This window comes from Falco naumanni, chromosome 4 (genome assembly GCF_017639655.2).
Source record: "Falco naumanni isolate bFalNau1 chromosome 4, bFalNau1.pat, whole genome shotgun sequence".
Lineage (NCBI taxonomy): Eukaryota > Metazoa > Chordata > Aves > Falconiformes > Falconidae > Falco > Falco naumanni.
Window position 1 is genome coordinate 27,032,630 of NC_054057.1, and position 25,694 is coordinate 27,058,323.

At 39.6% G+C, this 25,694-nt stretch overlaps 1 protein-coding gene across 1 annotated transcript in view; it reads right to left on the reverse strand.

Moving 5' to 3' along the window:
* Positions 1 to 20,962, reverse strand: part of CNTNAP2 (contactin associated protein 2) — a 1,145,700-nt gene extending 1,124,738 nt beyond the window's left edge. Inside the window, exon 1 of the mRNA XM_040592035.1 lies at positions 20,639 to 20,962. Coding sequence (XP_040447969.1) covers positions 20,639 to 20,735 — 97 coding nt within the window. The 5' untranslated portion in view covers positions 20,736 to 20,962. The remainder of the gene's footprint in view (positions 1 to 20,638) is intronic.
* Positions 20,963 to 25,694: the final 4,732 nt, after the last annotated feature.

Sequence of the window (25,694 nt, forward strand, 5' to 3'; positions counted from 1 at the left end):
AGAAGTTTGAATCATACTTAGACATGATGGATTCAGCTTCCTTGAAATCTAATAGGCTGATGTCTCGATTCTCCTGGCGAACACATACACTCAGTCCTCACTTCACTCTTTCCTCCAGGTCCATGTGTTTGCCACCTGAGTAGGTCCTGCTCTGCACCATGGGAACCTGCCTTCCCATTTGCCGGCATAGCAATGCCAGTGAACAAGCCTCAAGCATACCTGTCTCCTTTCCAGTCCAACTGGAGACAAGTGGATGCTCCTTTTGCCTTGTCTTTATTATTGCTTTTCTCCTTCATTTAAGCAGACCTAGATTTTCCATGAAAGATACTCTTACCCAGTTTAGCCTCAGGCACCCCACCAAGCCACTTGACTCTGAAATACAGTCCCTATGACAAAGGGACAGAACCAGCCTCTGAGGGGCACATAAAGTCTCCCTGTGGATGACAAGTGTCAGCATTAGGACTGTTTTCCTAATTGCATACACAAACTGGCTGATTTTTTGGTCCATTTTAAAAGATTAGGTCCTGAATTTCATCAGTATAATGAGTCACCGTTCTTCAAACCAGGTGCAACATATTTAATCTATAAAAAACTGTGTTGTCTCAACTACATGGCAGTTAGCATTCCATGTGGGGAAAAAAAAACAGTTCCTCCAAAGCAGCGTTGTTTGGTATATAGTCTTAAATAAACTATTATTTCTTTCTGATAAGATATTCATAATACGATAAAAAATATTTCCCTGCACTGCCGAATTATTTAAGCCAAAGAGAACAAAGAGACATTGCAAGGAGCTGAAACTAAATGTCTGTGTTCTAAAATATCTAAAGGAGCCTGCTGTCTCTTTCATTAAATCATTTATTTAGTATAACCACCTGATCTTAATGCACGATGGAACATACACTTTTTTTAAATATCAGAATCAAGTAGGGGATATATCAAGGATTGTTTTTCTGAGATGGCAACCTAACAAAACACCAGCGTTAAGGGCTGAGCCTGGGCAGCAGCCAAGCACCCACACAGCTGCTCACTGATTCCGCTTTCCCGCGGGACAGGGATAAAGCAGAAGGAAGATAGGAACACACAAGGAGCAAGATGACAACAGTTTAACAGGTGAGGAAAAGCTGTGCGCTCAGCATGCGTAACAGTAACTTGGGAAGACAAACACCGTGACCATGAATGTTCCCACTCCCTCCTCGCTGTGTCTCTTCCCAGTCTCTTGTCCAACCTCTGCCTGCTCACCGGGGTCGGGGGCACAGAGTGAGGCAAAGAAAAAGCCTTGGCCCCACGCAAGCGCTGTGCAATGGTAACCAGTCCACTGGTGCATTACCGACACTGCCTTAGTCACAAACCCAACACACAGCATCATTGGAGCTGCTGTGAGGAAAACCAACTCCACCCCAGCCAGACCCCGTACATACAGACATGCTGCAGAAGAGTACATTTACTTCTTAAAACAGCATCAAAACATCCATTGTGTTAGCTACATTAAACAGTGGGCGCTCTGAGGTCAAACAAGTGATTACTGTAACACTCAACACTCATTCACCATGGATCCAAACTTGCTCCAATGCAAAACAGCTGGATGAGACTGTGAACAGCTCATAAATCACGCTGTCCATCAACAGTAAATCTATGACGATTGTCCATTTTGATGCTATGCTATGTGTAAGGAACAAAGAAATGTTTGTTATAATTTAAGAAGAAGAAAAAGATCCCAGATCATCGTCATCATAAAGTTGGGCATTGATGTCAGTGTGCTGAAGATAAAAGGGAAATATTACAACAGTAGAAAATGAACCTGTGCCTGCCCATACAGTGTTAAGATCCCTTTGCCTACGAAGAAAAAAAATTACGTGGTGCCAAAGCGCAGTTCAGGATACGCTTTTTCTTTTCTCTGAAAACTTTTTGAAACGGGCTGAGAACACTTTTATTTGATTTTTGACTCACTGTTTATCTGAAGAGCCACTTTATATAAGAAGGGGGTGGGGATGGGAAACTAATGAAAAGATCAATGATCAGATCGACTAGGAAGATCAACTTCATAGTTTGATTACAGATGAATTTTAAATGAAATTATTTTTAAAGCTTACCTGATAATGTGGTATTGCAAGCTGGTGTACTGGAAAGGAAAATTTTTATTTCTGCACTACTTTATCAACAGAGGCTTAATTTCATGTGCTTTGGGGCTGTAATGATCAGGTCTAATTTAGTAGAAATTTGACAATGAACAAAAATCCATGATGTTCAGCAATTAAGAGGAGTGGGAAGTAAGAGTGAGGTTGGCTCAGTATTCTACTATTTTTAATTAAAATTTTGTGATCCAGAAAATAGTACAGTTGTAGTTAGGTATTATCATATCAATAGGGTTCTAATTTTCTATGCTTGTTTACTAAATGATCTGTCGAATGCAAAATAGTGGTTTGATTCATTTTCTGACTTATTTCTTGTACAAAACCTGATCTGAAGCATAATGTCTCTCTTATTATTTGAAAGAGAAGCTGGCTTTCACATGTTTGTTGTAAAAATTAAGTATCCAGATGAAAATTAACTACTAACTGCCTGGGGAGAAATGTTGTTTGTTCTATAAATTGCTAGAAAGTCACTAAGAGAACGTTCTACACAGAGTTTAAGAAAAAACAGCCTATGACACACTGTTTTTCAAAAATGGTTTGAGGACTTAATAGCCCACACAATGCAGTGAAAAAAGCCAAGATACAAAACATGGGTTTTAATTGGGTTACACCTTCAGCACTTCCTACAGCAGGAACGCAGACAGTCATGGTATAAACCCCCCGCCCTCCCAGCAAACTTTCAGTCCAGGGTTAGAACAGGACAGTATAACCCCCTTACATGTTAAAAAGATGGCATCAGGCACAGTTATTTACTGTACAAGAAAGTAAGACCCTAACAGAGAAGACATCTGTCGGTTAGGCATCTAGATTTACTTCTAATTCTGGTTTATTTAATTCTGGTTTGTTAGGACAGCCTCTGGAAAGGACCTGTACAATGGATGCTTGCCAAAAGGAGGTGGCTGAGGTTAGCGGGTCTCCTTTCCCAAATCCTTGGTTCAGCTCCCTTGCAGTTAACAATCCCCTACTTAGCATCAGCCAATGCAGATCCAGTCCCGGATCAAATGAGCACATGCTAAGGGGTCTGATTAGTTTTGATATCGGCCCTGACCTTTATGAAAGGAAGCTAAAAATTCCCTCGGCATATTCGCAATTTCTTACTCAACCTGTGTCAGCTGGCCAACTCACTGCCAAAACTTTCACTGAAACATTTCACACCATTTTATATCACGTCTAGAAAAAGGTTCTATGCCTTCCCTAAAGCTCTTACCAATCAGCTTAAAAATTTCCAGTTCTTTGCAACAAAGTGTTTAGGGCACCAAGCCTTGCACTTGCGCGGAAGGAGTCCTTGCACGTGTAACCCAGGTGAGCTGCCCACTGCGGCTAGGGTGGCTGGGGCAAAGCCAGGAGCCTCAAGGAGAAACGGGCAGCCTCTTGTGGCTGGACTGAAGAATATTATGCCTGATGATTCCAACTGCAGTTCTCACGAACCATTCATTCCCTTGCTCCTGGAAACTGAATTAACAGCAAAATGAGTAAAGTCACCCAGTAGACCTGGATCTGTGATTGAGGAGTGGAAGGTTCACGTATATCCTATGTGCTTCTGAATGTCAGCAATCAATTGGTGTATCTCTTAAGTCCTTCCTGATCCTACGAGCAGTCACTAACTCAGCAACAATCTGAGTTACTCATATGGTGATCCTGGCCCCCTGTGAAAGCACTGTGTTCCCTTCAAAGTAAAATTGGCCCTATCTTATTTTAGTCTTTTATTTAACTGACTTCTAGATTACTTTTCTATAAGTGAACATGGACATTTACTGTCCAGTGGACATTTTGAGTGGACATTTTATTTACTTGCAGAACATTACTCCAGGTAGACCACCCTAGAGCTGCGCCCTCACCACTGCACAGCAGTGAAGCTGTGGGAGAGTATGGGCCATATTGTGCTAATACACCCACTTCCCAAGAGTTTCCAATGTTTTGTTAAAATTGGCAAAATTTTGGTATCATAAGGGTTTTTCAGAAATTATACCTATCAAAGATGTGCATAGCAATTTAGTTGTTTAGTGTATGAAATGTAAGACTTAGAAAGTACAGGAAGTAATATTTGACATACGGATGTGCAATATTTTTTTGATGTGACAGTATAATCTATGGTATTAACAAACAGTGAAAACATATTTTGGAATCATATACAAATCATACCAGATATTAAAAAATGTTGACTTTTCAGTGTGACCGAAGTGTGGCTAAACCATCCCTTGAACACTGTTACAAGTTCCAACTCTTCAAGAAAGATGGTCTTCTGGATATAGTGTGTGGACTTTTTAATATTATATTTTTATTTATATATATATTATTTTAATATAATTTTACATTTTATATATGTATATATAATAACAATACGTTATTGTGTATCATCAGATCATGTTATGATTCTGTCAAGTAAAACATTAATTTAAATTACAAAGACATAGACAAACAATCCATTGCAAAGCATGAGCAGTTCCGACTTCCAGATCAATGACTGAAATGTCTTTAACAGAACATATATTAATAACTATTAAAAATAATGTTAGGTGCACGTTACTCTGCTGATTTTATGGACTGGAAGTGCAGATGCTGCAGTGAACACCACAGGGCAAATAATTTATAGTTTGTTTGAAGAAAGACACTGACTAGCAGTTCAAATTATCTAAACACACATGATAGCTGGCTTTTAAAGAACTTGTGACATTCTTACACAAGATTATCATAATCTAAATCATTCTTTATAGCTTCAATTTCTAGTCAATCAGTTTCATTGGATACTACTCTAGTTCTGTAAGATCCACAATTTTTTAAAATCACCTGATGTCAGCCAAAAAGCCACACTTAACAGTCAAAGAAAACTAAAAATTAACTGAAAGCTCTACCTTCTAACTGCCACTCAAATCACATGCATTTCCTGGCTTAATTGGCTGCCATTTTTAAAGCTCTAACCAGGTAATTAAGACAGACAGAGTTTGTGTATTCTAAAATTCATTACTCAGTACCAATTAGACAAATTAGTGTCTGAGTCTCTGAATTGAACAGAATGTAAACTTTGGAACTAAAAATCCTTAGGAACTAACTTCTGACAGGTTCATCCTATCTAGAAATAAACTTGGTGGTTGATTTTTTAGGAGAACTACACAGAAGTCAATAAACTCTTAAATATCCAAATTCCTACTCTCCCTGTTCCTGTGGTCACACAACAAAGCACACTGTATCATTCTAGCTCCACAGCTAGTTCCCTAAAATAATCAGTAAAAAAACATTTAACAATTCAACCTTGAATAAGGTTATTGGCCTCTGTTTATTTATTATTATTTTCCCAAAAGTCAATGTCTGTCATTTTCATGTGATCTTTTCTCCCCATCTTTGCTCAGCTTATGACAGAGAGGTCCCTTATTATTTCAAGCATTAAATTACTCAAGACACAGAAATTACACTAGCTGAGGAGTTATTCCCAGAAACTCAGGCTTCAGGTATGAAGTCCATTTCGCAGCCTGATTGATTATGTGTATTGAATTCAATTTAAACAAGTCTTGAACAATAAAATACTTGTATTTGAAGAGTGAATCTGTGGCTGAACCAGGTTCCTTCTTTGAAAGTCTTTGAGGTGCCTTTCCACAAAAGTCAGATTCCACAAATGCTCCTTAACAGTCAAAAGGATATTTCACTGTATACAATGTGGCTGGATAATTTTAATATGTTTTATGAAAATATTACCATTACTGAAAAGAAATTAGAGACCTATCACAGAAAATTTTTGCTGCCATCAGTTGTGTTATAAACATTGTTCTATGCACAACACTCTTTCTCTTCTTATTAAAGGTATATATAACACATGGCCAGATTTACATTTGAGGCTCATTCTTACAAGTGTTGGAATATTTAGTCCATTTATATCTACAAAAGTGGTCAAAACACATCATGTGCAATAAAACCTGCATGGAACCAACACAGCTCCAGGTTCTCTGTCTCTATGCACAGCCTCTGGACAATTTTAGGGGAGCTCCCGTCCATACTAGACTTCTACACACCCCAGCTGCAAATTACATGTGTGCTGCAAACATGTCTGCTAGCCCATTAATTTTCCCCCTGAAAAATATCAAGAACATCATATAGAAGGAAGTTCTGCTCCTTGCTCTTAAGGTCTCCACATCCCTTTCTACCATAAAACATCAGGCAGAATGTATTCACATCTTTTCAACTCTTTATGGAACCATCTCAGACATTATTAAGGATTTGCCCACTAGAATATATATAGGAAGATGTCTGGTTTTCCCCTTTTGTTCCTTTGCCAGAATCAAAGGATAAGAATCTCCTGGAATATGATGTAAGTATTCTCATTTCAATTAATTGAAATATCTGCTTGAGGCAGAAGGAAGATGGAAAGAAAGAAAGAAAACAAAACTTTGTAAGCATTAAACACCAGTGCTGAAAAGTAACTACAGTCCTCATTAAAACAGACACCAGAACAATCTTCCTTTGATATATACGGTTTGTGTGTTATTAGAAGCATTTACATCTTTATAGTCTGAATTACTATGAGATCCCTTATAACTGTATGTTCGTTACTTTCTGTGATCAGTTATTAAAGCAAAGCATGGCATATTGATTTATAAGTAAAGATTTCTAAATAAATAACAGGCTATATTTGTAAACAATATTTTTCTTCTTGGGAAGCAGAGTACTGTCTTAACTCTATGAATGGGGATAAAATACCAATCACGCCACTGAAATACCACTGAAAATTCTCTGAGAAATTCTCAGCCCTGTCCTTATCTTTGTGGCTCTGCAGAAATGAGACATTTGACGTTAAGGGTCTTTTCACTCCTACAAGCAGACTTGGAACAATTGTTGCAATTTCTCATAATTATGACATGATTTTATTTATAGTTCAGTTGACAGTTCAGTCTCATTTTCTTTGAGTTTACATCTATACCCTTTTACTCAGTTACTTGTGCACTTTTTCAGTAGCAGCTACTTTCATCCATGCCATCTGACAACATTTTGGGGGATGCATTCCTACATCAACGCTTCACAGTATACTATGATACAGAGGATCTCAGGCAATTCCAAGGGACACTGCATATGTACCTAAATCAGAAAAAAAAAGGCCAAACAGATTCTGATGCAGTGTTTTGAGGAATATGTGGAGGGACATGTCTGGCCTAGAAAAACTGACCTCACTCCACTGAATTTTGAATCTGAGGCATGTTTGAAATTTCAGTGCTTACTGGCATCTCTAGGTCTTCCTAGTTTGGTTCTGTCTTTCTTTTCTAGACTTGCTGAGAAGAATTAAAGGGAATTTTTATGCCACAACTTTGTGGACAGAACTCAGTAGACTGTTTTCTTCGTATGTCTGGGTTTGTGATACGCCTGTAATTCTGAGTACCCCTAGCTCAGAACATCAGCATTGGCTTGCCTGGTCCCCACTGCCTTCAGCTTTGGAGGACTCAACAACTGTATAAATCAGATACATGTTCTCAAGTGAAGTACTCTGGTAAGCTGTTTATAGTCAAAGTCTGTCATCACCAAAAGTTGAGTTAGAACTTGGTTCACTAGACAGGGCTACTTACAAGACACGTAGTGTAGTGAACTGGCTGCTCTATTTCTAAGTTAGTATGCAAGATCCAAACTCTTCAGGAATCTAGCAGAAGGGCTCCCTCTCTAGGCACTTTCAAGCACAATGATTCAGCCTTTCACGACTTCTCAATATTTTTCAGGACAAGCAAAGACTTTTCTGAGAGTCAAATATGATCAGTGAAATATGGTCAGTTAAAAAAAAACCAAACAAACCAAAAAAAAAACCAAGATAAAAAAAAAAGGGGGGGCTCTTACTATCAACTGCTTATGTTCCAGAGGAAAACATAAGCACCAAATTAATTTTCTTTCTGCAAGATAGTTTCTCCTCTGTCAGGTCAATAAAGCATATGTAAATGGTCAACATTAATATGGTCAGTCCATTCTGGGTTTCCATCAGGAAGATTCCTTGATATTATAGTACATTTTTTGAGGAAAGGAAGGTTTTTTTTGCCCTTTACAAAAAAAACCACAACAAACAAACAAACAAACAAAAAAAAACCAACCCCACACCTCAAGATATACACACATGGCATCATAACATGATGAAACTACACATTTGAGCTACCTCATTTCAGATTTGTTATAAAACCAAAAGCAATTTCCTTTCCCAGTGAGGAAAAAAATAAAATCAACTCCCATCTCTGAACATGCTTCACAATGGACATAATGCTTTTGCTGCTATTTCATGAAAGGTAAATCTTCAGCAACTAAAGAGGAGTGATTTTTTTTTTTTTTTTTTAATTCAGAATATAAATATTCTTTATGACAACAAGAATTCTGAACAAAACATTCCTTATCAATACAGAGAAAGAGGTGAGTGAAGACTGGGAATACCATTTCTATGGGACTTGTCTTGATACAGTAAGTCATTAAATGCACAAATCAGTAATCAGTGAGATATGCCTACCAGACCAAAAATCCAGATGAATCTTCTCTTGTGGCTTTAAGTAATAGCAGGGACCAGGCCAGAATTGAGTCAGAAAAGATTATATTGCTTCTTTATGCCTGAGACCAACAATCATCTTCTTTCAATCTCTTTAAGGCCATTTTTATTGCTGCTGTCTAGCCTTCCTACAGGGTAGATATAGATTGCATACAAGGAAGAAATATTTTCCAAGGAGAGTGGGGAGACACTGGAATAGGTCACCCAGAGAAGCTGTGGATACCCTAAAGCTGGAAACATCCAAGGTCAGGTTGGATGGGGCTCTGAGCAACATGATCTAGTGGAAAATGTCCATGCTTATGGCCGTGTGGTTGGACTAGATGATCTTTAAAGGTCCCTTCCAACCCAAATCATTCTGTGGTTCACTGATTCTATGATTGTATGATGTGAAGCAGATGAAGGTACAACACAACCTATCATATCACTGTAGCTGGGTTCAGTGATCCTGACAGGTAATTATATGCATATAAGATTTTAATTTATAGGTCAGAATTAAAACTTCTAATAATGATAAAGCTGTATTACTTGTGTTTCTAGTGTTAATGACATGTTTTGGTTGCTCCTTGATAAAGGTAAAAATCCATTATTAAGTATATTTAGTAGCAGCAGTAGCTAGACCTCTTCACAACTTATGAGTGCTAACAGAAAGAAATGTAAATAGAAATTGTTTAAAAATACTTTAGTAAATGCTTGACAACATATATGGCAATTTAGAGAGCTGCATGAGGACTGGAGGAAAGCAGATGTCACTCCTATCTTCAAGAAGGGCAAGAAGGAGCACCCAGGGAACTACAGACCTGTCAGCCTCACCTCAGTCCCTGGGAAGGTGATGGAGCAGCTCATCCTGGAAACCATTTCCAAGCACATTAAGTAAAAGAAAATCATCAGAAGCAGTCAGCATGGCTTCACCTAGGAGAAGTCATGCTTGACCAGCTTAATAAAATCCTATGATGAAATGACTAGCCTAGTAGATGAGAGAAGAGCAGTTGGTAATTGTCTCCCTGGACTTCAGTAAGGCTTTTCACACTGTCTCCGATAAGGTCCCCATAGAAAATTTGATGAAGCATAGGCTGCCTGAGCAGACAGTGGATTAGAAACTAGCTGAATGGCCAGGCCCAGAGAGGGGCATAAAGTCTAGTTGGAACAGTTTACCCTTGGAGTCAGTACCGAGTACCGCCTTGTTCAGCATCTTTGTTAATCATTTGGGTGCTGTGCACCCCTGGCAAGTTTGCTGAGGACACAGAACTGTGAGGAGTCGCTGATGCACCAGAGGGTCATACTGTCATCCAGAGGGACCTCAACAGGCTGGAGAAATGGGCTGACAGGAACCTGTCAACCAACGGGCACACACTGAAACACAAGGTTCCATCTGAACATCAGGGAAAATATTTTCGCTGTGAGGCTGCCCAAGCACTGGCAGAGGGTGTCCAGGGAGGATGTGGAGTTATCTGCTTGAAGTGGAGAGAGGACCAGGGAGGTTGTTGACTATCTGGAGCCCTCTGGACATGGTCCTGCTCTAGGTGACCTTGCTTGAGCAAAGCAAGATGACCTCCAGCAGTCCGTTACAACATCAACCGTTTTGTGATTCAGTAAATCAGAATCTTTAAAATACAGGAAAATTATAAGCAAAAGAAAACAAGGCTTAATTTGGCTACGCACAGAAGACATAAGGAAAATAAAAAAGTAAAAGAAGGCCAAAAATCAGGTGTGTTTGCTTTTTTTAAACAAGAGATAAGAGAGGAGATGAGGAGCAGAAGGATCCATATCAAAAGACTGCTATGTACAAGTGGTGAAATTGCCCATCTTGTAGAAAAGACAAAACCATACAGTGTTAGGAAAACAAATGAGACTGCATAGTCAGATCCCAGAGTGGCAACAAAACAATTTACATTCTAATAAAAAACAGAGGAAGATGTTAAAGAGAAGCTAACAAGGCTAGACAGTTTCAAACCAACAGAGCAACCTATATCTGGGAAGGTCTCTGAGCACTGTTATTGCTGAATTGCAGTAACCCTTGGAACACCAAGGGAACACCAAGGGAACACCAAAAGGCACCATGAAGGTAAGCACGGTGTGCGAACACTGAAGATAACCCGCGCCATCACAAGCCGCTCCAACTAACATTGCTGCTAGACAAAATAATAGAACACAATTAATAAAAATTTAAAGGAGGTAAATGTAGTTAGTGCAAATCAAGATGGGTTTATGAAATATCAATCTTGTCAAAGTATCCTGATGTGTTTTGGGGTTTTTTTGTAAGGCCTTTTTTTTTTTTCTGAGATGACAGATTTAAATAACACCAAATTGGCATATATATGCATTTATATCTGTTTCTGCACACACTGTACTAGTATGCATTTCAAATTCTAAAGGCATTTGACTACAGTGTACACTATTTTAACAAAGATACAAAGCTATTATAAATGTGACACACTGAGTATCTCAAAATGTAACCATAACAAAGGAGATGACTGGTTTCTAGTGAGAACTGGTAGAAATCTGTTTTTTAACCCTTCGGTATTTAACACCTTTATTATTTGAACTGCAGAAAAATTCATACTTTTTGAAGCTGAAGGTGACTTGTAGTTTGCTCCTGTCACAAGCTTGGGACATCTAGGTCAGCTAGTAAAAGGAAACATTAGGCATTTTAATGTGGCCATGTGTAAAGTCATAAGCTTAGGCTAAAGAACATAGTTCCTGACTGAGACATCCAGTGCCGGGAGGAAATGTGTTAAAAGCTTAGCAGGTATGTTAGTCAGAAAAGGAAGATAAAAGATACTGTGCCCCCCTGAAAAATACGACAGGGCATCTGGTGACAACAGATATGGAGAAGTCTGAGGTACTCAACAACTATTTTCCTTCAAGTTTTCACTGGCAATTGCATTTCCCATCTCTCTTAGGCCCCTGAATCTCAAGGCAGAGACCGGGGGAATGATGTCCCACCCATTGTAGGAGAAGATCAGGTTCAAGACCATCTGAGGATCCAGCAGGTCCAGGGAGGTGATTCTACCCATCTACTCTGCTCTCCTGAGACCCCACCTGGGGCTCCCAGCACAAGACAGACATGGACCTGTAAGAGCAGGTCCAGAGGAGGGTCACAAAAATGGTCAGAGGGCTTCTCCCTTTTATAAAGAAAGGCTGAGAGAGTTGAGGTTATTTATCCTGGAGAAGGCTCTAGGGACACCTTATTGTGGCCTTTCCATACTTAGAGGGAGCTTACAAGAGAGATGGAGAAAGACTTTCTACCAGGGTGTGTTGTGATAGGACAGGGGTAACAGTTTTAAACTAAAACAGGGTAGATTTAAATTAGACAGAAGACAGAAATTCTGGCACAGATTGCCCAGAGAAGTTGGAGATGCCTCATCCCTGGAACGTTCAAGGTCACTTTGGCCAGAGCTTTGAGAACCTGACTGAGTGGAAGATGTCCCTACCATTGGCAGGGTGAGTTGCACTAGATGATCTTTAAATGTCCCTTCCAACCCAAACCATTCTGTGGTTCACTGAATCTTTGATTCTGTGATGTCTGAAGCAGATGAAGTTCATAACACAACCAGCCATATCACCACAGCTGGGTTCAGTGAACCTTCTTGGCCTTATAAGATAGGAATATGTAGGTTTGGGAGCATGACTTACATCATTTCTTTGATGTAATTTTTTCCATATGTATAATACATATGCACTGTACTGACCTAAAGGCTGAAAGTCCATTTTATGCATAATTATAAACACAGTTAGTAAGCGCATTCCTTATGATGACATTCTAATAATTGGTTTTGGAAAAAAATAATCCTAACTTCATTCATAATATCTGATTATCTGACTTAACATGCCAGGACTATGGCACAGCAATTAAGCAGTGAAGGAATTTCAATTGAGTTATTACCTGTGTACTTAGCTTACACATACAGATGAATTAATCAGGAATCAGTGAAGACAATCTCCCTTAGTTCCAGGCTCAGCAAATTACTTGATATGGTGATGAATCAATGAAAATCCAAGACAAGTCAGTGGAGTCAGTTTATTGCTGGAGGAAAGGGTGGGGAGAGGGCAGAGAGCAGGGAGTAAGACTATTAATAAAATGAGAAAGGAGGTATATGAAAAATGGCAAATAATTAAGAGCGGAAGCAAATGGGTGTGTGGCCTGGCAGCTTGTGTTTTTGGAAGAAGGCTGGAACTCTAATGGATACCATCTCTAATCTATAGGGAATTCTGCTATCACTTCAAACAGCTTGGCTGTACCAGGAAAGAAGCAGGTAGGACATTCATCATATAACTGACAGTATGCCCAGCAGCATCATTTTTTTGGATGTAAAACTGAAGGAAAGCACATTAGAGAGTACAGCTTGCTGAAGCTTGGGATCATGTAGCCAGCAGAGCCTGCCCTGGGCAGGATATGCTTCCGACTCCCTCTCTCACAGAAGCTCACTCATCCTCTAATGTGATGATAAAGCTGAGGACAGGACAAGCTTTTCCCTCTGACTCCACTGCTCACCAGGAAGGGAACACGTTACTGTCACTGCATGGGAGAGAACCTCTCTTCAGCCCCCACACCCCTTCTTTTTTCATGGTCCAGAACAATGGTGGGAGGCCGTTAGTCTTCATTTTTAATTTTGTTTTAAAATTAATTTATTTTCCTTTTCTTCCATTTATCCTCATCCTTTTAAAGATACTTGAACATTCATCTGTATTCAGGGAAAATGAAAGATGTATAAGACCCTTCTATGTCTCGCTGACAATCTGGGCAGAATCTAGAGATCTGTTTGAAAACTGGTCAACAGGCTGTAAATTAAAGATTTTTGGGTTTTTGTTTGTTGGTTTGGTCTTAATACATAAGGCTTTTCCCCAACCACAGCCTTGCAATTTTTCCCATAAATATAGCTGGGAGTAAAATCACATCCCAGTTTAACCGCATTTCAAACTGTGTTTCAAGAACTTTTTACCAGTGACATTTAAACCCAGTAGGTAACACATGAAAACCTAAAATATATTGCAATTCCCTTGCCTGCTGTGCTGCATCCCGTTGCATTAGGCCCATATACTTCTAAGCTTCCATTTGTTGTCACTAATTCTTCCTTTTTTTCCCCTGGCAAACTTTCCATCAGCTTCTTTGCTGCCCCTTGTGAAAACAGACCCTTTCAGTCTCATCAGCGTATCTGTTGATCATCTTCTGTATTCCTTCCCTCTGCATCCCAGGTTTTCATTGGCCTTACAATGAATATTGGTGTAAGTATATAAGATGACTGAGCAATCGATCACAGACACAGCCAAGGCTTTATCACCATTTAGGTGATAAAAAAATGGACAGATGCACACTTCTAGACTTGGTGCAAAAAATGCTTATAGTCAGTTAATTTCTACATCATAGAAACAGAGAAAGTAGAGAGAAATGGAGTGTGTGCATGGCTGATTTCCCTGAGCAAAGGCTACAAAATATTAAATGATATAGCAGCCTTACAAAATCAAACAGAATGTTTACGTTATATTTAGACAGATATATAAACAGGTCATTACATTTCTAAATTAAAATGTTACTTTCCCTTTAAAAGGGACCTCAAATATGCTAAAGAAACAAATAATAAATGTTCATTCTAAGATATCACATTTGTTTGCAGGATGGGAAATCCTTTGGCTAGAAAAGTTCAAATGCTCCCTGGCTACTAGAAAGTATTTTTAGCTGCTTATTTTATTTACCCATTTAAAGTTGTAACCTAGCCTGAGGTTTTACTAATACAAATGTCAACAAAATTCCTAGCTATGTTGAATAAATCTTAGCCATTGATTTATTTAAAACATATTTTTGGAGTCTGCACACAGCTGAAAATAAAATATTTGATCAATATTTTACATGTTGATAAATATTAACATCAAATTATGAACAGTAAGTCTAAATAAATCAGTCCCTCAGTGGACTTAGCATGAACACTCACTTTAAATATCTGAAAAAACACCTCTATACGAGTATGTAAAGCCAAAAAATCTCTAGACATTTTTGGGCAGAAGAAAGAGGTAAATGTGAACGTCAATATCTTTTTCTGGTCTCAATTACCAGTTGTTCAAGCTTAAGGAACAAATAGGAAATGGGCAGATACTACAGCAGCACAAGAATACTGAGACAATTTCTTAGGCAGGAAAGGTCTCAACTTTGTAAAGCTGCTTGTAAAATTGCAGAGCTATCAAAATCTAGATGTACCGGAGTCCTTTGTAAATGTCAAACATCAGTCTTGGGAGTGCTTTTGTTATATCTATGATATCTTCAAAGCTGGAACTGCAAATAGCTCAAAAGAATTGATTACTGATTACCACAATTTCCTACACTACCAAATTTAGTTTTAACATGTCCTGCAATTAGCTGGTGGTCTCAGATTATCTACCTATGCAATGCCAATAAAGCAGCTGAATAAATGAAGTGTAATACAGATAAAATCAGTGCTAGTTCAAAGGCAGAAATGTGAAGAACTTTTTAATCATTTCTAGTATCCCACACCAACAGACTGAATCATGGATACACTGACAAAAAAAAACCACAACCACACAGTCCTTATAAACAGTGGCACTTCTGTGTCCTTTGGTGGGAGAAGAATCAAGCTACCAGTTCATACTCCTTGTCCCACAGATCTTCCTGATCTGTCAAAGAAGGACCCTGTGTTCATGTAGATTTTGGAACGATGCCTTCATCAAATTAACACCTCTTTCTAAACAATGCCATAATCTTAAATGTATTCTTTAAAATTTTGAAGACTAACAAAATGAAAAAGTCACTCAGAGTTTCATCTGATGAGGAGGGACTGATTTTGGTTCTCTAACATTTTCTATCTGAAGAGATTGAAACGTATTTGCCAATCCATGTACTTTTGTAAGACCCAGCATGATTGGCACTTGGGAAATACAGGCATGGGCAGTGGCACACCTCAGGATGGAACTAGTTATCTTGTGTTTGACCTATGAGTCAAATTAGATCAGCTTCTGCATATGTAGAAAATGTAGAAAACCCCCATAGTTTGGGCATACTTTGTGATTGCCCCAATCATTAGGAATATTACAAAGTCTAAAATATTGCTATATTTACTGCACATTGAACAGGAGAACTGTTTCTTTATAAGATTTACAGATCCAAGCTGAAATTCCTAAAGAACTCCTATAGCAAAACCTACTCTCTCACAAATCCATGGTGATAAAGAGTTATCAAAGTAGATCTCCAGTTTCTAATGTCTGATTAATATATTATATATAAAGAATTTACTGTCATGACTGCATCAACTGAAATAATCTTTCAAATATGTTAAAGTTACCTGAGTATAAAAAAAAAAAAAAAAAAAAAAAGAGAGAGAAATAATCATAAAATATTTCTTGTCTCTGCACAAGAAACAGCCAATGTGCACAGAGACAAGTTTTCAATTCCTAGACTTTAACCTCAGTTTCAAACTTTCTTGCAGACTGGACCACTTACTGAAGCACTTTTTGTGTCTTATTCCATATTAGCGCACCAGAGTTTAAAAAAATAAATGAACTAAACCCAGAAGAAAACAAAAAGAACCCCAGCAAAAACCATTTTTAAAAAACATTAATTCAATGGCATTTGCAATTGATTCAGTGCCAACTGACCATATCAAACTTTGAATCAGACTTTCTGTACCTAGACAGACGCCTGCGGTCAGGCTGTGTGCTATGTTCCATGCACAGAAGTTAAGGACTCTAAAACTTCGGCTCTTCAGCACCGACGCAGGCTCTAGCTGCTGTCACAAATATGGAAATGCCAGTAGACTACTTATTACTATTTCATTCACATGTAAGGTTATTGTATTGTTCTAGGAAAAGCATATGCATTGTAAAAGTCACCCTGAGTAACTCAGTTCAAAGTTGTCAAATAATAACCAATTAACAAACTCTTGTTTGCCTGTTGAATATTGATTGTATTATATTGTGGTGCATAGCACTTAAATAATGGTACTGTTATATAATTGCAGATGTGTTTAGTTTAATTTTCAGCTACAGAGTTCAGAAAGAAAAAAAACAGCATATGTTTAATGTTATGAAATCTTATGGCCTTACTGGAAACTTAGGCCCTCAGTTTAAAAGTTTAGTATATTTGTAAGTGCTTTGACACCCTTGGAGTAAGACAAACAATTAAACCTTAAATCTACATGAAAATGTTCCGGTATACTTGAAACTAAATTCTGTGGCATCTCCAAGTTTGCATCCAGACAACAGGGCCTAAACTAGGAAAGTTTAACCAGATATAACAGAAACACAACTGGCATTTACCAGATTGCACAAAATACCATTATGTCCAAAAAATTACCTGGAAGAGAACTAACACCAGCTGTGAGTCTAACAGAATACGTGACATCCCCACATACCCAACATTCAAGCACCATGAACTGGATGGATAGAATCTCTAATTCTATCTAGTCCAGAAGTCCTGAAAAGAAGTTTCTCATACAATGCCTTGCTCTTTCAAAAGGGACATTACACTTTTTCAGTACATTTCTTGCTTTACCCAAGCTATTAAAGAAAGCCTGGGTGCCATGTAGACAAGGCTAAAAGATGCATATTTTTGCTGATACACAAATCTTCATGATTTGCTATACCTGCTCTTCATTTGATTTCTGCATCAATTACCGTAAAAAGGGGTTAAACTTCAACTGCAGCACTGGCATGGGACCTACTGCAAAAGCATGGAAAGTCTCAGAATCGTAAGTTTTAATAGTTCTGTACTGATCAGGTTTGCATGGTGCATGAACAGACATAACCAAAAATAAAAACTAGCTGTGAAAGATAATTACATCTAAAGTGAGTTGCTTTCATAGAGAAGCAGATGATCCTATGATGAATCCTTTTAACATCCCCATTAAGAAGACAAGGTCACTGCTTTGTGTGTTTTTTTTGTAAGAAAAGAGGTGAAAGTTAGCCTTCCTATAGTCATATTCTTATAATTCCATCTTTAAGACATGGAAAAGACTATAAAGCACTAAATTTGTATTTTCCATGTTACTTTTTATCTTATGATGACCTCTCCTGGTTGAGCTGTTCATTAGCCTTGATTTCAGAAGTTAAAGAGTTTTGATCCCCCTGTGCTTATTTCAAAAAAATTGCAAGAATACGAAGAATTTATTGGCAAGGTAAGAAAAACATCACTGAATAAAATTTACAGTAAGATCTCAGTATTAGTGTGTGTGATGCCGTATCACCCTGTATGTTTACTGTACTACAAGATGGGCTTTCAACACCCACTTCATCTTGAGATAAAACTGAATGAGATTCAAAGCTTTCAACGTGATCACTTCTGAAACAGTATTACTAAGAGGCATCATTTTAATGACAGAGCTAGTTTTACTGACTTTGCAAAGTAAACAAACATTTGAGATTAAATGTATTCACGTAAGTGATGACCAATTCTATTCTTTCTGAAAACTGTATCTTTTTCTATGTCAGCACAAGCAGACTAAGAAAATATTGAGTAGCAAGCTCATATATAGGGATTCGTAATTCACTGTACACCATGAATCTTGCATACTTCCTAAGAAATACTGTAAACAATAAAATTACTGCTGTTACATTACTTCAAAGTCAAAACATCAAGTAACGATACAGATGAAAATAAAAATGTGATTGGAAATCAGTTTTACATCAAAGTTGCATTTCACACAATTTTTTTCAGCAGTATTCCCAGTATGATCTTCAAAATCAACTGATGAGGAAAAAAAAATAAAAAAAGAAAAAGAAAAAAAAAAAAGAAGAGAAAAAAAAAAAAAGAGAAAAACCTAAGTGCTTTCTTTCTCTTCTCAAAGGAGAAAAAGCATTCCCCAATGCCATTTACAAGCAGTTACACATGAAGTGATAAACAATCCCAGAAAATAAGTACAGTGACCAGTTTGTATATCAAAGAGTGCAACAGAACAACCAGTTCAGTGGTGCACCAAAACACTGTGACACAGCACTTGAGTTCCTACCGTGGCACCACTTCCCAAGCACCCAGGCGTCTTTACAAGAATTTTAAGCATGTACTGCAATGTGAATACTCCTTTTGTAATATTAAGGTTGACGTGTACTTCTAGCTATATTGCTGTTTCCAGTAAACAAATCTACCTCCATTTCACTGTCAGAAGTGAGTCAGAAATGAAATGCTATACGCTACATAAGAAGTGTAGTGCATAAGCTCTTGGAAGGTAATTTAATATAAAGAAATCTTTGAATATCTGAAACAAAACAAAAAAACCCTGCCAAAATGGGAATATATATGAGTAAATTTTCATTAAAATTATATATATATTCCTTATACGTGAAATTTCTGAGTTACTGGTGTTACTACAACCATTAACCCCTCAACTAACTTCTTTCAAAACTTAAAGATTTGTTTGTTGAGTAATCAGATAATCCACTGTAGGTCATTTTCAAGTTAACATACAGCCACTAATTACTGAATGACAGAAAAAAAGCTCAGAAATCCTATTACAGAAAAGCAGTACAGGGAACTTTGTTTTCTAAAACCAGATTTCTGACAACCTAAGTCACCAATTATTATTTTTGTTTGCTTTATATTCCTGTTATGCAGAGCCTAAGAAATTACCATGAAGAAGTAATACTCAGAAGAAAAATTAGATAGCCGGTCAGCACTGAGCAGTAAACCTCAGGATCAATATTTCTCCTAAATCAAAGGTAGAAAAATATCTGAACATCCTATAGCCTCTGAGCCCTAGATACAATGCAAACACTGCTGTACATTTTCTGTTGACACTCAAATAAATGTCTAAGTGTAAGCAAATCCTGGAACAATGACATTGTTTTATTTTTCAATAGGTATCAGATGATAACAGACAGAAACCTACTGAGAAAGCATAGCAGTGCTCCATTGCATTGTTTATTCCTGCCCCCAAGGAAACAAACAAATAAATTTAATGATCCACATAGATCTTTATGCAGTATATACATTGCATTCTAAGACAATCGCCCATTTGGTCGGTAGAATCAACCCCCATTCACAGACACACAGCCCCAGCACATCTATCTGGAACATGTCAGGACATCTCTTCCCTCTATAAACAGCAGAGGAAGTCAACAGTAGCGTCTATTTTTGACGATTCTATAAAAACGCACTGCTTCATTTTAGTATGCATTTCAAAAATACTTTGCAAAGGGCAAATGCTTTACATGGTCTGAAGAGAAACAAGTAAATACTTCACACTGACATCTACCTGTAAACGTTTTGCTGGAAACTACAGCTCAGTGCAATGTTAAAGATTTGATCTAACACCCATTGAAATCAATGAGTGCGCTGTCATTTTTACACTGATAGCAGAATGGGGTCCTGTATAGGTGCTCTGCACTCCTCCGGTCTGAAGTTAAGCATTTCAGCAGATGCTTGATCATTTCTCTTTTATTTCTGCCTCCCTAGGGGGCAATTTCTGGTCTCCTCTAAAATACCTTTGCTCATTTTATTGTGAGAAGCAAAACTTCACTCTCAAGAACAGCTGTCCTGGCTCAGTTCTCTGTCATCAACTCACCATCTTTCTTTCCTCTTCAAATGAGACATTTTCTCTTGCTGGTCCTTGATAAAACACTAGTTATGGAAACTGCTCACATCTCCTTTCCCTCAGACAACTGTGGAAGTACTTCCAAATGCAAATAGTCTGTCTTCTGAGGAAGGTGGGGAAAAACCAAACCAAACCAGAACAAACAAACAAACAAAAACCACCCCCAAACTTTGAACAGCTTCTGCCTGATTCCTTTCCCACTCTGACACCATTGCAGAACCAAGCCTCTATCATAGAGCAGGTCTTCCAACTTTCCACACCAGCTACCACTGAAATTATCTACACTAAGAGGGACCTGATGGGGAGCATTGTGAACAGTGCTAAACCTCGGTGCACACACAGACATGAAAATACACAGCAAAGCAAACACCAGCTTCACCAGCAAAGACAAAAAAATCAGCCTCCCCGAGTTGTGGGAATTCCCTTCTGGCTTATTGCAGAGCTGAAATCGTGCATGCTCCTTAGGAAAGGGTACTTACGAGATGCAGACAGAGCAGTCCTGGCTCTGCAGCTGATGCTGCTGAAAATCCAGAGGAAGAGAGCTGCCCTGCAGCCCGCTCGGGTAACCACAACCATCCTTCGCTTCCTGGCTCCCTGTACTCCAAATGCCAGCTGCAGAAGAGCTGCTTTTCTCCACTTTGGCTCCTTCTCCCTCTCTCCTTCCCCTTCTCGGAGGAGGTGGCAAGGAGGTAAAGGGGGCAGGGCTTTACCTTGGGGGAGAAGCCAACCCCCCTCTTCCTCTGCCGTCTCTGGGTTTGCAGCAGCAGGATAAGTCCCGGTACTTTTCTTTCCCTTATTTCTCTGTGTTTGTGTGTGTCTGTGCCTCCTCAGAGGAAGGTAAAAAAAAAAAAGGCAAGCAAACACAAACCCCAACAAAAACAAACAAACAAAAAGGCACTAAGTATCAAATAACAAGGACTGCAGACTAGAAGAAGAAAAATTTCAAAAGCAATCCCCAAAAAGACGTGGGGGGAGGGAGGGGAAGGGAGATGGAGCTGAAGGGAAGGGAGGAAGGCGGAGAAATCTGTTGGTGCTGCTGTTGCTGCTGGCGCTGCTAGCACTGCAGCCGAGCCCTTCCTCCCGCACAGAGCAGCGCTGCGAGAGCAGCTCGCAGCACCTCCCGGCTCAGATGTATATATACCGGGTGCACAGCGCCGGGCAGCCGCACACACTCACGCAGAAGCAGGGCGAGGGGATGGGAGAGGGAGGAGAGTCGCTCCGCAGCGCAGGAGCAGGCTCAGCGCTCGGCGCCGCTCGCCTCATCTATCCATCATCCCCCAGCAGGAGGAAACCCTGCCACCAGCGGCGCCACCTCCCCCTCCTCAAAAAAAAAAAAAAAAAAAAAAAAAAAAAAAAAAAAAAAAAGCAACAGAAGGGAAAATCCTCTCTCAGCGCTGCCCTCCCCTCCTCTCCGCTTCCTGCAGCTCCTCCCTCTTCCTGCGCCCCGCAGGACCCGCCGCCCCCGCCGGGCTGGAGCCGCAGCCGGGGCCGGCCCGGGGGCGCTGTCCGCGGTGCTGACCGGGGCGCGCAGCCCGGCCCGGCCCCCCCCGCCTCCGGCCCCGGCGCTCCCCCGCGCAGCGCGGTGGTAGCGCCCCCCGCGTCCCGGCCCGCCGGCAGCTGCGCCGGGCGCGCGGAGGCCAGTCCTACCGCGGCCCCGGTGCGGGGGGCGCCGCGGCCCGCCGGCGGGGGGCTAGGCTGCGAGGGCCGCATGCGGGTGTTCCCGCTCACGGGTGATTCCTCACTCCCAAAGGCAGCCAGGGAGCAAGCTGCCTCACAGCGCCACTGCGTTGTTCACCTACAGAAGGAGGCAGCCAAGCCGGCCATACCCAACCGCACCGGTCAGGGATCTCAACAGCCCGCTCTTCTCCATCCCTCGCCATCCCTCCTGCCGCTGCCCTTAGACAGGCTGAACCAAAAGTTATTGCTCACCAGATACAGCAGAATAATGAGGGTGGGGAGTTATTCCAGGATTATTTATTCTACAATCAATGAGGCAAAGAAAAATGAAAACAATTATTTCTCAGGTGTTATATAGAGAAAGCTGAGCAATGGAGAGGTATAATTTCTTTAGAGGAGCCCCAAAGCAGGGATAAAATATTTTCAGTGACTAATATACATGCTGTTAACAAGTATCTGCTGTTATTTAGCGAGTGTGATGAAGTTGTTAAGACTGTACGTAAGATGAGATTTTCAGGAAGGCCTTGGGACATTAGGATTCTCAGTCCTATTGCCTTTCAGAAGGAGTATGGTGCCTGTCTCGTAGGTCATTTTGAAAACTCATCCCTACATAACATGCGATATCCCAGGAGAGCTGTGGCCCAGAGGTTTGAGCACGGCACAGGGCAAAGCTGAAGTGCCAGTCCTGGGAAAGAGCATTTCTCTGATCTTGTTGAGCTGCCATAAATTTTCCTCCTTGAACCTTTCCCTCCCTTACCTTATCCATGTCAAGTATTAATACGTTCATATTTTAAATGTTTCCATGGAAGTAATGCCAATATATCTTAGCAAATGTGGGATTAAAAAGCACGCTATGGATGTTAAGTATTATTATACTGATCTCTGGTTTTGAAAGAATACATATTCCCATAGAGGTTCTGTTACCTATCCTCTGCATTGTCCTGAGCCCTCTGCCACATCCTTCCCATTCCTTACACCCACAGACACTTTGTGATGTTCATTAATTTGTAGGATATGTGAGGTTTTGGGGAACTAACTAAGAAACAAATAGTAATTAGCTCCATTAAACTAGCTCAAAATTGCCTCTTTCCATAACTTCTTTCTTGTTAACATCTTCTGTTCTCCTCCTTCTCTATATCCCACAACTTTTCAAATCTGTAAAACTACATTTTCTGTTCTCCAGCTACAGCAGAAGTGGTATTGCTGATATACTATCAGAAACTGGCTGCTTATATTTACGGAAAAAAAGAAAAACTTTTGGCTACGACATGCAAGAAATTCCTACTGCTTTCTTTCTCAGATCTTGCAACCCTTTCAGTATTCATTGGCTTTTATTATTCACCTAAGTAAGTAAGAAACAGCTTCTCTAAGTATTTAAAAACTCTGCAGACACCACCACCCCTCCAACAAGCACACAAAAGCAACACACTTGCCCATCACCAATTTATACTTTAATACCTATACATGTCCATACTACCCAGGTCATGAAGTCCTCCACTGGACAAAAATCTGACTTCATCTGAGGTGTTCAGACTTCGCACTTCCTTAGCATATTCTAACTGGGGGTTTCAAAAACACACTCAGAATGCTCACAAGTAGCTACACATTTAAAAAATACTTACAAAGGATAAGACAAGAAATTTGAAACAGGAAGATCCAGCAGGCTGATTGATGAATATCTCAATAACAGTGATAGTAGAAAGTTTCCTTGTGGTTTGAGACGGAAGAAATGGCACAGATTATTGCATTTTTCCCCACCTCAGAATAGGATCAGTCCTTAAAAACTACATAAAATATTTAAACTACGTAGCAACAGAAACGAGTTGTGCTAGGGTAATGCAATTATTTTTAATATAACCACAACTAGGACCTGCAAAATCATTAACTTTGACTGATTCTGTCACACAAAAATCATTACAAAGATCTTCAGGCATTTTTTAGTCCTGTAAGATAAGCTAACCATCATATATATACTCTTCTTTTTTTTCTTTTTTTTTTTCTTTTTTTTTTTTTTAGTTTCCTGGAGGATGTTTTGAAATATTACTTTACATGATTCAACAAACACAAGTTGAATATATTAACCTTTGAAATGAAAACATGGGCAAATTGTGTTAGGGCACAATATGAAGTTATTAGATACTTCTCTCTGCTCTTTCTCCTAACCTTTCTTTTCCAGAGCGTGAGTGTGGGGATGTTTCTAAGCACACAGTGAGACACTCTTGCAGTCTAAGCAGGCCAACCGCAAGCTTTAGCACAGAGGTCCTCAAACTTTTTAAACAGGGGCTGCCGCGCGGATGAAGTGGCAGGCAGTCATCTGCAGCTGCTTGGTTTCCCCCCCCAGCCCCCGGCGAAGGGGGGGGGGGGGGGGGGGGGGGGGGGGCGTGGGGGGGTTCTGTAAATACCGGGGGCCGGATCAAGGACCCTGGGAGGCTGTATCTGGTCCGCGGGCCATAGTTTGAGAACCCCTGATTTAGCACCCCTATCCTGCAACCACAAGTGCCTGCAGCTTGGGTCAACAAAGACCGGTTCTCCACACACGGTAGGTTAGGGAAGTATCCTACCAGGCTGGGATAGGCATACCAGCCAAGCTGTGCAGAAGGAGGATCTTCCAACAAATCCACCCCCATAAGAAAATTTATCCTTCTTCATTTTTCAAATCAACACTCCCAGAGCCTTAAAAGCTGGGGAGATATCTCAGTCTACGATGAAACCTCCTGGCAAATAGAAAGACACTAAAGTGTTAAAAAACTCTAGTTAATAGAGCTGTACAGGAATTTTATTGAGCTTAATGGAAATTATACACACATATTGATGAATGAATAGATCATTCTGAATTTACTAGGGCTGTCAAGCATTGTCTGCTAAATGGGATTCATCCTGGACAGAGCTATATTTACAGTATGTGAATGTCAAAAAGAAAAACACAATGTCAGAAAGCTAGAAAAGATAATTAAGAATTTCAAACACTGGTGGGACCAAATGACATCCAATCAGCTGGAGCCACAGAAGAAAATGAGACAAGCTTAAAAATAACCCAAAACTACTGAATTATTATTGAAAAGTAAAAGTCATGCTTCTTTATTCCTAACAGACTACCATTTTAACATAGTTTTTCCCTGTTATATTTTTGGTTGCCAAGGTTCCTTGCATGGTGGAGCTCTAAGAATTATCCATAGCAGAATTTCCATCCAAGTCTCCATGACAGTAGATAGGGAGGACATCATACAGGAAAGACAGATGCAATGCATTTCAAATTATGACCGAACAGGACTTTACGATTATATGAATAGAATTAAATGTCATATAATGGACAGCTGTATTACAGAGGGAAATCTTGGGTTTATTATTAGCAACATGGGGTTTTCTGCTGGGAACATCTGAAAACATGGGCCTTTCTCTGAGGGAGAAAAGATGGCACATGAAAATTGTAATCATCTGCCTGTGAGAAGCTGTAAAGACCTGAAGAAAATATTTTCTAGAAATGTAAGGAAAGAGTCTTTCCTAACCTTCTTAATATAGCTAAAAAGGAAGATGAGGGTGCATTGGCAGAAAAGAGCCATTATCTTCCTGCTTCATGCAGCTAAAAATACAGCATTATATTTTGAAGTGAAGGCATTTCAGCTTGACCATCATTTTGTTGTTGTAGTTGCACTAAAACAAACAAGCGAATAAAAATCTGGAAATGTATATATAGGTAATCACAGCAGTTCTGGTTATTTCTTTACAGGTTTCATAACAAAGGTGGTTTGTAAAAAAAAAAAGAATGTTAAAATCTCAGAATGCTCAGTATGTCACCACTAAAAGTGACGAGGCCAGACTTTCATTCATACAGACTTCAAAAGAAATTGAAGATGCTCA